General features: G+C 35.3%; 1 protein-coding gene across 4 annotated transcripts in view; it reads left to right on the forward strand.

Moving 5' to 3' along the window:
* The window catches only part of MCTP1 (multiple C2 and transmembrane domain containing 1), a 493,160-nt gene that overhangs the window by 247,878 nt on the left and 232,443 nt on the right, over nt 1-12,839 (forward strand). For all 4 annotated transcript variants that reach the window (XM_081053522.1, XM_081053523.1, XM_081053524.1 and 1 more), the window contains exons 4-5: nt 6,288-6,367; nt 10,539-10,650. In XM_081053522.1, coding sequence (XP_080909648.1) covers nt 6,288-6,367; nt 10,539-10,650 — 192 coding nt within the window. The remainder of the gene's footprint in view (nt 1-6,287; nt 6,368-10,538; nt 10,651-12,839) is intronic.

Below are 12,839 nucleotides of genomic sequence, written 5' to 3' on the forward strand. Positions count from 1 at the left end.
ATTTTTAGCAGAGATATATTCTGCTATGTGCTTCTAATCTGTTGATGTGGTAAAAGTGAGCTAGAGGAGGGGCAAGCTAGTAGGAGCATGTTCTCTTCCTAGTCATTTAGGAGGATTATGGGGTCCCTCTCCTCCTGCTCTGTGCAGTCAACTGATTTAGTGCATTTTGGGAACATATAAAAACAAGTCTCCATATAATCTAGAAAGATGGAAAGCTTACACAGAACCTAGTCTTTCCGTTTAAGAATTATATCCTATAAAATGCTTTACTTGGAAAACAAGAGGGGTACGATAATAGGGGGAGACATATTCCTGTCTCTACTATATTACCAAAGATGAAAAAAAAAAAGTCTTTCCTCTAGTTTGATGAAGTTTTTTTTTTAAGAAGAAGAATTTAAGGAAAGTAACCACCTTAATTCCTTGTTATGTTTTGTTTTATACCTGACTTCCCTTTAGTTCATATCTCTAGGTATATATATATATTCTTTTTGACTGCTATGTTGTGACTACCTATTCCGTGACTGAACTTTTTCTGTTTTTACTACAATATCGCACATACCCCATTCTTTTCTCTGAATTGTCGAAAGTGGCACATAACCCCACATCTGATATTACTCTTTCAGCAATCTCTGGGCATTCTCCTTCTCCTCACCTCTTCATTTATATTGCTTCCAGTTGTTTTTCTTCTCCACAGAAAGGAAGAAGTAGCCAAAATTTTATTAAAATCATAGCATGATGGTTTATATGATTGATGAACAGAACATATCCTAAGTACAGTGTTGATAAGTTTCTAGAATTTATTATGGGAAGAATAGACCCATATTTACATAAGAAATAGTGTCAGGTGGACACTGGCTAAAGGAAATTAATTAAATAGAATTAATGAACTGTCTCATATAGTATATGATGGCATAACAATTACAAATGTGAGAACATTCATAGCCAACCCTCCTTTAACCAAAGGGAAGACCTTCATAGTCAGAGACGTTTCTCCCCTGCTCCTCACTTCTGGAGGGCAAGAAATACCTGTATGAGAAAAAAGAAAATACCTTCATAATAAAGAACTGAGATAGGAGATGAAAAAAGGAATTGAAAAAGACAAGTGGATGTAAAGGAAATTTTATTTCTAGGGAGGCTTAGATGAGATGAGTTAGAGCAGTTGCAGTCATGAAGAAAATTCACAGGAAAGGAAAGCAGATGTTCATAAAGATAGCCCTGGGCCATTTGGATCGTGTTCCATGTCCCTTAACAGAAAAATCAGGGAAGGAAAAGAGTTTACTTGTATTAACTTTTGCTGTGGATCTGTATCTTTAATAGGACGTTACTCTATGACAGAATCACGCGGATCACCAGTCTTTAGAAGGGTTACAAGTGAACTTCCCCAAATTACACTAGGTGTTGGTTGCGTTCTGCTGCTATTTGCTTGTGTTCAAGAAGAGTATTCATCTATGTAAAAACCCAAATATCAAAACGCGTATTTCAAAAGGAATATCTTAATAGGCCCCCAAACAAACAAAAATCTGAAGTTCACAGGAAAAAAATGATGGAAAAGATTGGTTTTGGTTTGAGAGAGCAAGAACATATACATATATATACCTGTACTGTAAATGGAGAGACGGTGACACTACATGCACGCCAGAAGCCTTGGTTAATGACACTGTGAGCCAAGAAGTGAGGAGAGAGAATCCAAGGGTGGTTTTTGTTCGTTTGTGTAGCACTTTGAGTTTTCAGGGTGCAAAATTAAGTAGCCACAACTTCACTTCGCCATACAGAAGATACATGGAGAATTGTAAAAAATTTGCCACTATTTTACATTTCTACGTAAGAAAAAATGATTCAATTAAATAGAAATCATACTGGCCTCTCAAATACTAATCCAAACACAAAATTACAATATTTTATTTTTATGTATTGCATCATAATTTTCAATGTGCTGTGATCTGTTTTCATTTGATTTTCATTTTCTGTTCAATTCATAGGGCTTCTTTTGAGAAAAATTTCTAACTTTTAGCTTAACTTTTCCATTTTTTGGTGATCTACTTTTTGCCTAACCTTGGACACATAAAAACCTAAATAAAATACAGTGGTGGAAGTTTTATTTTGAGTTGCCAGAATTTTATGAAAATTGCATTTTTTTCATTGTCACTACGTAACCTTGTGTGATTGACTGACTTGATTTTAATATGACGCCCACATCTTCCATGATGGGAGATTACTCTTGCTTGAAAGATTTCGTAGGGACTAACCAATTCTGTAGTGACACGTAATATGAAAATGTATCCAGGAAGCATATGGTTAGAAAACATTAAGTGAACTACCTTCCAATTTCTAATTAAAGGAAACAGAGGTCCATGTGTACCTTGATATCTAATTTCTATCAATACCAAGTTTACTAAGGGAAACACAGTTTAGTTCTGAGCCAAGGTTATAAAATCACATTAAAGTAGCAGTGCTTGTACCTTTTCTAGTACAAACACATTTTTTTTCCCCAAAAAATCCTGGAACTGTCATTTTTAAATACTCTATACGAAATAAATCATGAATACACTTTCCAATTGGTTGGAATTCATATAGCTTTTAGTTTTAATGAAAAGAGAATATTCGTTCAATTCTGAATGACTTTACAGTAAGGGGAGGCAGTGAAAACTTGCATGGAGGAATGGGCTTGCAGAACTGTTTATAATAAGGTAGCAGTAGAAGTGGGGAATTAAAATGCTGTACTTCTAATTGAGACAGGAGCCACGGGAGCCTGCTCTGTATCCTCAGAGATGGTCTGGCACACATCTTAAATAATCAGATAAAGTCAGTGTCCATTTCCACTGAACTGAATTGAAATTCTCCATTGTCATTTCACTGATACTGTTATCCAAGGTACACAGTGAACTCCCAGAATTACAGTGGAAGCGATAGAAGTAATATAAAGGGGAAATGTTTGTGTAAAAGGTTGCTTGTTTGGCCTAACCATGAGCTAGAAATCTGGGTATTAAATTGGAGTGCTCTTCTAAATAATAGAACAATTTTGATAATTAGGAAAATACTTCGGGTGGGGCCGTGAGACTTAGTTAAGATGTAAAATTTAAAAGGTACTTTAAGCATGTTTCCAGTTGAGGACCACATTACTGCCCCATCTAAAATATTATTCCTCAGTAGGTTTTAAGGGCCCTAAAAGAATGTCCTATACCAGCGATCCACAACCCTGGCTGTATATCAGAATTATCCAGAAAGTTGTAAAGAATTGAAATTTCCATATCTCTCCCCTAAAGATTCTGATGTCAGGACCTCTGAGGTAGAGTCCACGTTTCTGTATTTTCAAACCACAGTAGTTTGTTCTGATGCACTGCTTGAGTAGAAAGTCACTTTTCTAGACATTTAAATGGAAACAACTGAAGAGTTAGAATGGAAATATGTTTACAGCCATAAATCATAGAGAACCCTCCACAAATTATTCCAAAGTTACTATTACCTTAGATGTTTTTTCTTGCATAGTTCAAAAATGCTCCCTAAATGCATGAATCTCTTCCAATCTGGGATTTAGGGGCAAGTAACATAAACTTTTTAAACTTTGGATCCCTTACCTGAAAAATGGAAACAATACCTTGTTCACTGAGTTGTGTAAGAATTAAATTTAAAAATCTTTGTAATGTATTTATCACTGTGCCTAATGTATAGTAAACATAGAATAAACAATAATCAGTGTTAACTGTGCTTGTTGTTACTGCAGTGGGCATACCTTTCTCTTTTTATCTCTTCTCTATGCTCTATATTACTGAAACTCTACTTACAGCAAGCAATGCTCCCTTTGACAAATAGTTTATAAAGCTTGGAATCAAGTAGCATAGCGAATAATTTCATTAAAGAATGAATTCTGATGTTTCCATTCTTTCCCATGTTTGTCTTTGCTGATTAATAGGAATTGAGAACTAAAGTAAACATCAGCATTGGGACAGTAGGAAAGACTCTTGTTATGAGAGTAGAGACAGTTTGAATGTTGAATAACCCAGTTGGGTTGTCTACATTAATCAATTCACTGGGTTCACAGCTGTCCACTTCACATGTATGGATGTACCCAGGTGTTCTCATTGATTAAATGTCACTATAGTATCCCCAAGATTGTAAGACTTTGGGTAATACAATTAGAAGAGATTGCACAAGAGAAATTTCTCTAATTTTTGGTGTAAGTTTTATGTTGCAAAATACACTACTGCAGCCACTTGGAAATACCGAGGTGTCAGTCGCATGAAATGTGCAGTATGTTTATGTGATATGCCACTCAGTGGATAACTAAAGCTCAGAAGTGTAATTGATCAAGGAGAATATTTATTACAGGAGTGTTGCACTTTCTACAACAAATGTACTCCTGAAAGGTTGTATGTAAATCAAATGACTGTAAATTGAATAATTTAAAAGGCATTAGGGGAACTTATTACTTAAATAAATCCCTTTGTGAGTCCTCAAAGTTAAGAATTCCTTTGTAATGCAAAGTATTTATCTTTTTGTTTTAATATTGATTTTTTTATCTGTAAAGTTTGTTTAAATTGAAGTACATCTGAACTAGAGGAAAAACAGTAACTGATTCAGGGCTGCTGTATATACTGTTCCCTCTGCTTCAAGCTTTGTAATTATTGTACCAAGAATTGGACACAGGAATGCTGGACTATGGATTCTCTCAGCCTGATGGATTCTCACATCTCAGACAGTCAATGGCGTGGGTTGTCCATTCAAAAGCAGCCTAACCTGTTTATGCTCATTTATTCCAGTGTGCAATACAAAGATTTTCTATTTGAAAGGTCAAGAAACACAGCTCTAAACTTCACCTAGTAGCATTTTTCCATCTTAAATGTTTCTGTGATCTCCACTAATATTTTTTCTTTGCAGACCCTATTTTTTTCTTTACAAAAGCTATCAAAATGTGTAATTACATATCACCTATGTACTTCCTTGTTTAACATCTGTCTATCTCACTGTACTGTAGACATTGACAATGTCATTGTCATGTAGACAGTAACATTTTTACTCACCACTGTTTACTCATAATGTCTAGCACATTGTCTAGCACATAATAAGTACTTAGTCAATATTGGATGAAGGAATGAATAAGAAAATTAATAAATGGATGAAAGTTAGCCAGCTCCCATGTACTTAGAGTTTTTTTGTTTTTGTTTTTGTTTCTAAATGATCTAACTCTGAGCTGTTTCTCCAGCTCCCTTCCAACACTCCTTCTCCAACTCTCCACCTTTCTCTGCTTCAACCACATTGGCTTCTTGATGATCCTGAACATGCTAATAATATGCTAATCCTCCACCTGGAGTGCTCTTTCTCTACTAACATGGCTTAATGATTCTCATCATTGAGGTCTCTATATGAACACACTTCCTCTGAGATACACACTTCCCCTGTCTAAAATGGTAGTTTCTAACATGCCCTCTTACAGTTTATTCTCCATAGCTCTGAACTGTATGTATCTGTTTAGGTATTTATTGACTGTCTCAGCTCCTAAATGTAGGGTCCAAGAGGTCAGGGACATTGCCTATCTTATTCACTGTAGTATGAATAAGAACCATGAAGGGCACGAAGAAGATACAGGATACATTGTTTTGCCACAAAGAGGAAATGCATTCTCTTTTTCCTTTTCTTTTCTTTTTTTTTTTCTTTTCCTTTCTGTGTCATTGTTGTTATTCATATTGATATTATTCCCAAATCATAGCTTATAACAATAAAAATTTAACCTTAATGGAACTTTATAAAGTACTTTTATCATAATATCTGAAATTTCACTTATTTATGTGTTTAAATGACATTGTTCTATAATATTATAGAATTTATCTTCAATGACCTGAGAAACATGAAGAAATTGGAATCATATTCTCATCACGTATAGCCCTGTATGGAAGATGTAATTGTTGAATTTTAAACCAACTCACTTTGCCTGCCAGTAATGTTAATAGCCCTTCTATAGTGGAAACTATTCTAATCCTGTGTTTCCCACATTTTTGATGATTTACTGTACTTTATTTGATTTTATTGTATTCATGTTTCTTAAGTTCTATTTGATATGTCATTGATTTTAAGGAGAAAATTAAACATAACTTCCTTTGAGTGTTTTGAGACCCTAATATTAAAAAGCACAAAAACAAATTTTAAATCCTAAAACAAACAAAAAAATTTCAAGACAACTATTCAACAGAAATTTTATTATTTTGGAATGATTATATTTTACAATAAAGACATTTTCATTTAAAGCTTTTTTTGGAATTGTTTATAATAATGTTATCTTCTTGGCCTCTTAGGTATTTGACTATGATTTTGGACTACAGGATGACTTTATGGGCTCAGCCTTTCTGGATCTCACACAGTTGGAGTTAAACAGGTAGGTTTTGAACTATTGTAATATCACTACCCCTCGTTATAAAGCTGGGCCAGTGTAATAGAAAATATTAGCCCATCTGTGTTCTAGTTGCTATTCTGTCATGTGTCGTCGTGAGCCTTCATGCTAGCCAGCCTTTCTCAAGACCTCTTTCTCATCTACCTGATGGAAATAATAGCATCCTCCCTGCCTATCTCATTTGACTACAACTATTCAACAGAAAAATCCGTGGGTGCCTGCTCTGTCCCCTAGCACAGTGCTAAGTACCAGGAATCTAGAAAGAAAAGACACATGCATTGCTGTCACATTGCTTGTGTGGTTGTAGTGGGGCATAAAGAAAATTATGTCTGTGAGTCATAATAATTAAATTAAGAATTAGATCACCATATAGGAAATAAAACATGTGCACTTTGCTCCAGAACGGCAACTCAGTTATCACCCGAGCCTGAGTCTGATTTTGCCATCCCTAGTGATCTTAGGTTACCAAGGAATGCCCCTAAAGTGGAGGCAGATGGGTCATATTTGCTCAGTTATATTAGTTTATCATTGCTTGACTAGTTGTAAAGTTACATTATTATTACTAATATTAATCACTCCTTGCACCTAATTATGGGCGTGCGTTTTTTTTTTTTTTCATTTAAGTGTGTTTTCCAGGACCCATCAGCTCCAAATCAAGTAGTTGTTTTAATCTAGTTGTGGAGGGCGCAGTTCACAGTGGCCCATGTGGGGATTGAACTGGCAACCTTGTTGTTAAGAGAACCACCCTCTAACCAACTGAGAATATTGGCTGCCCCTGGTCTTGCATTTTTAAAAATGCATTTCATTGAGATCAAAAAACACAAAGACTGAAAGTAAAGGGATGGAAAAAAGATATTTCATGAAAATGGAAGTGGAAAAAAAGAAGTTAGGGAGCAATACTTATATCAGACAAAATGAACTTTAAAACAAAGGCTATAACGAAACAAAAAAGGACCCAGTAATTCCACTTCTGGTATTTATCCTAAGAAACCCAAACCACTAATTTGAAAAGACATGCATCCATATGCTCACTGCAGCATTATCTGCAATAGCCAAGATACGGAGGTAACCTGGGTGTCCCTTGAATGGATGAATGGAGAAAGAGGAGGTGGTACATATATACAATGGAATATTATTCAGCCATAAGAAAGAATGAAATCTTGTAATCTGCAACAACATGTATGGACCTATATAGTGTAGGGAGTATAATCAGTAGTGTTGTGATGGCTGTATGTGATGTCTGATGGGTGCTGGATTTGTTGGGGTGATCACTTCATGAGTTGTGTGGATGTCTGTTCACTTTGTTGTACACCTGAAACTAGTGTAGTGTTGTATGTTAGCTGTAATTGAAAAATAAAAAATATATTAAAAAAAGACTATCAGCCATTAGCTTTTTTATGTTTAATTATATTTATTGGGGTGACAACGCTTAGTAAAAGTATATAGGTTTCAGGTGTACAATTCTGTACTACGTCATCTATATATCACATTGGGTATATGACAGTGTAACAGAGGAATCACCTCTCCCATTCTAAAGAATACAGTACTCTTGATACAGCTAACAATTATCTTAACACAACCAAGAATTAACAATACAACACACTGCTGACTTACATGAGCTCCTCAAATAAAAGTTTCCACGATAAAGACTAGTGAATTATTTTTGGATAATATTTTTAAGTCTTCAGAAGCAGTCACTAATGTCAGTTCCTACTTACGGGTTTGTACTCCATGTTAGATATTCATTTTAGAAAAATTACTCTGGTATTGAAGATGGACTAAAAACTAGAATGACTTATGGCAAGTCCCTCTATGAGAAGGTAGGGGCAATATTCTATCCAAGAGGGACAGAACCAGTGACAAGGTGAATGGGAGATGGAGGGTAGGGAGTTCTATCTGAAAATAAACATTTTCAAAATCAAGAGCAACTTTTCCAAGGAAATGACACGGATCTAGTGTGGATTATTTTTCAATAATATGAGATGGCTCCTAATATTCACTAATTCAGTTTCTAAATGATCATAAATCATGCTGTTAATACAATATTCTGTAATCAACAAAGCTTCTTTGATAAAATCAAGGAGCCACATAAGGACAGTGGCATGAAGGATGGTGGATGAAGCAGTTTAAATCAGTCTGACTACTTTTCCAAGGTTTTTCGAGTTTATAGATACAGAGGCAGATATAGATATAGATATGTACATATAGAAAGAGAAGAAACAAGAGAAGAGAGGATGATAAAGGTAAAATGTTAACAACTGGGAAATTGTAGTTGAGTGTAGGTTCATTGATTGTAACAAATGTACCACTCTGGTGTGGGATGTTGATAGAGGAGGAAGTGTCTGTGTAAGGGCATAAGGAATATGGAGACTCCCTGGACTTGCCACTCAACTTTCTGTGAACCTACAACTGCTGTAAAAAAAGTCTATTTAAAATTTTCTTTTAAATGCATTTCAATATAGAAGACAATACTGCAGGAGATTAATACTACAGAAGAAAAAATGGTTTAGAAAGGGTCAAGCAGTGCTGGAATGGGTTGCAAAGGAAGCTGTGAAATCTTTGATGGTTTTAAGAAGGCATTCCTGTCTGTTGTAGATGATCATGCTTCATCAGGTGACAGGAATAATGGAAAGCAGGAAGCAGAGTAATGGGCTCACTCCTCTGTATTTCTGTAAAGTAGATGAGTAGATAAATATAAATAGTAGAACCCCTATATGTGTAATAGTGAGCTAAGTAGCAGCCTATTGGTCTGCCAGGGGTCATTTTGGCCTCAAACTGGACAAAAGAAGGGCCTTTTGTGTACTTCCTACATGTCCTTTATTGTAGCCTAAAGCCAAGAGCAGAATTGACCTAAGAATTTCATGATTCAAGTTTGGTGCCAAATTTTTCATTGTCCCTTAGGTTTATGGAGGGCATGAACCCCTATTTGTTCAATAGTAATTAAAATATGGAAAAAAGATATCACCTATGCACTGTCAGTTGAATGTGTATTTTGCTTATTTTCTAAAAATGATTGTAGGTAATATTGAGAAACTCATAATCTTTTCCTCAGAGATGCTTGTCTAATTCTGAAGTCTTCCAAGTATTGATCAACTCTTCTAAATATTGATTTCCCTGTGTTTCTGAATCTAAAAATTGTTCAGGCATAGGTTTAAAGAACCAAAATATTGTTTTAAATATTGGAATGTCTTTTAAATAATTATACATTGTTTTTAAAGCATGTCTAATGATATATGTCAGCAAATTGTATTTTGTGTTTTCCTCTTTTCCCCACTCATTTCTTTACTTTATATCATCCTCCTGATTAAAAAAAAAAAATTGTAAAGAACTGAAAGGAAGATAGGGGCCAGTAAGTGACCCTACTTAGTTGTTGGACTCAAATTTATATAAAATAGCTGGCATTATTTCTGTCTGTCCTGTGATAGATGATTGCATAAACAAGATATGGTACATATGCATATATACAATGGAATATTACTCAGGCATAAGAAAAGATGAAATACTGCCATTGTGACAACAATTTCTTTCTTTCAAATGTTGAGATTATCATGCTAAGCACAGTAAGACAAAAAAAGTCAAGAACCATGTGACTTCACTCATATGTGGGATATAAAACTGAAAGCAACAAATGAACAAAACAAAGAAAGAAAGAAACAAAAACTCATAGACAGACAATAGTTTAGTGGTTACCAGAGGGTAAGGGGGATGGAGGGATAGAAGAGGGAAAAGGGGGTCAAATATGTGGTGAAGGAAGGAGAACTGACTCTGGTGGTGAACACACAATACAATATACAGATGATGTATTACAGAATTGTACACTTGAAACCTGTGTAATTTTACTAACCAATGTTAGCCCAATAAATTTAATAAAAATAAAAAAAGGAAATCGTAGAGAGGGACTTAAAGGTTGTAGTTTCTTGGCCTTTCCAGCAACTCCATGGCCTTTCTAGAATGCCACGAAGGACTAAAACTTATCTAGTGAATCCAAGTATACCTATTTGGCCCATAGCTTACTGGATAACTTACTGCATTGATAATACTTTAATAACAACAAAAATTGTAGCAGGAAAGTAAAGAAGCCAAAATTGTTGATATAAAATGTATTTTGGCATACTCATTGAATAACTGTTCAAAATCTTAATATTTTATATCACAGGCCCACGGATGTGACTCTGACATTGAAAGATCCCCATTATCCTGACCATGATCTTGGAATCATTTTGCTCTCAGTCGTCCTCACCCCTAAAGAAGGAGAACACAGGGATGTGGTAAGTCCCCTCCCCCCACCCGGGCCATGTAGGGCTGCTTTCTTGCTCTTAAATGTTCATTCAAACGTGGTTTGAATGCTGTGAGCCTTCTCTGAAACCAGAGATAATAATAAGAGAAGAGGTGTATGAAAATTTGGCCTATTCCGTGTTTCTGTGAGTATTCCAGGTAGCATTAGTCTCCAAGTATTGTATCTTTTGAACTCAGATTTCCTGTCTATGCTCCAGATCAGAACCTCTTGTTGTAAATAAGGGACACATTTGCATCTTTTATTATAATTTTATTTCCAATATCAGACATGTTATATTGCAGACAAGTGGTAGTATTCATTCAGGAATGCATTTATTAGTGAATTGAATATCTGGAATTCTGCTGTGAGGTATCCAGACCTTACTATTTTGAGTATATTGTCAGGTGTACCATAACAAAGAAAATTAAGTGAAATTGTAACAGAGTTTCTGCTTTCTGGTATTTGTTTGCTGAATGATAAGTAAGTACTTTTCATCTTTTTGATGGCCTGCCATATCGGTGTCACCCATTTTCTAGCACTGGCAGTCTGTACTTCCATGCACACCATGCAGCTATGAGAAACTGACAAGGGATACAGAGGAGCCAATTATTCCAACACTGCTGAAGGGACATTAAAAAATATCAGGTGTGACCCGCTTAGGTATGCTGGCCACTGCACTTTCTGCCACAATTTACCAGAGATTATTTTTTAGACTCAATGTGCTTTCGTGTACTGGGAGCTACTCTCACTAGTTCTGATTGTAATACATTCTAGGAGTAGATGTAATTTTTTAGGCAAGTTCAGATATTCTATTTCAGCAGTATGTGTATTGCTGTCTTCAAATAATGCATGATTAAAAATGGTGTATATTGTCTGTTGAAAAGGTATGATTGACATTTTTCTTCAGATTGTAGATAAGAACAGTGAATTTCAACTTCAAATTCAGAAGTGTTTTAAACTCATTGAAAAATTCACCCTTTTCAATAAGTATGTTTCTCTATCTTAAAAAAAAATTAAACAATGAGGACCCATGTTCATATATAGTACTTAAGTATGGATTAAGTGTCTGTAACTTCATTCAGTGAGGAAGAAATTTCTCTTTTCCAACAAGTACTACCAAATCATACATACTGTGAGAACTTAGCACAATGGAAGAATGTATGTATGTGTGCATAGCATGAACCCATGTGTGCAGATGGAAGGTTGGGTGAGGAAAATTTTTTTTTTTACAGAGAATATTTAACAATGAAAGCCCATCATTTTAGAAGTCACCAATTCAGAACACATTATTTCATGAAGCACAAGCCAAGAAGTATATCCTAGCTGCCTAATCCATACTTAAGAATTAGTTATAAATGTTCTTTACTGCTTTATTTAAATAATCCTAATACTCAACAAGAACCTACTATAAGCCAGGTCTTGTTAGACTCTTAGTGTATGATAGAACTTACATCCAGGGGAGAACTTGGGAATCAAATAATCACTGAAGGAGATGTATAATGACAACTGTTTTAAGTGGCATGAAAGAGAGGTACATGTTGCTGTAAGAACAAATATTGGAGAATTTGCTCTAGTCCAGGGGACAGGGGTTCCCTCAGGAAGTCAAATGGGAGCTAAGATTGGAAATTTGAATAGGAGTTAATAAGACAAAAACCAGGAAGAAAGTATTTCAAGCAGAGTCATATAGCACATGCAAAGGCCCCGTGGCTAGAGAAACCGTACTGCATTTCAAAAATTTAAAAAGTACTGGAGCTTAGCAAAGAGACTGTCAGAGATCATGGTGCATGATGACATTTGTGGTGAAAAAGAGATGCCCAGACTATGTAGGGACCATCAGCCATGTTACAGCAACATGTACCTCTCTTTCATGCCACTTAAAACAGTTGTCATTATACATCTCCTTCAATGATTATTTGATTCCCGAGTTCTCCACTGGATGTGAGTTCTATTGTACACTAAGGGTCTAGCACAAGACCTGGCTTGCAGTAGGTTCTTGTTGAGTACTAGGATTATTTAAATAAAGCAGTAAAGAACATTTATAACTAATTCTTAAGTATGGATTAGGCAGCTAGAATATACTTCTTGGCTTGTGCTTCACGAAATAATGTGTTCTGAATTGGTGACTTCTAAAATGATGGGCTTTCATTGTTAAACATTCTCTGTAAAAAAAAAAAAATTTTT

The sequence above is a fragment of the Rhinolophus hipposideros genome (assembly GCF_964194185.1).
Source record: "Rhinolophus hipposideros genome assembly, chromosome: 7".
Lineage (NCBI taxonomy): Eukaryota > Metazoa > Chordata > Mammalia > Chiroptera > Rhinolophidae > Rhinolophus > Rhinolophus hipposideros.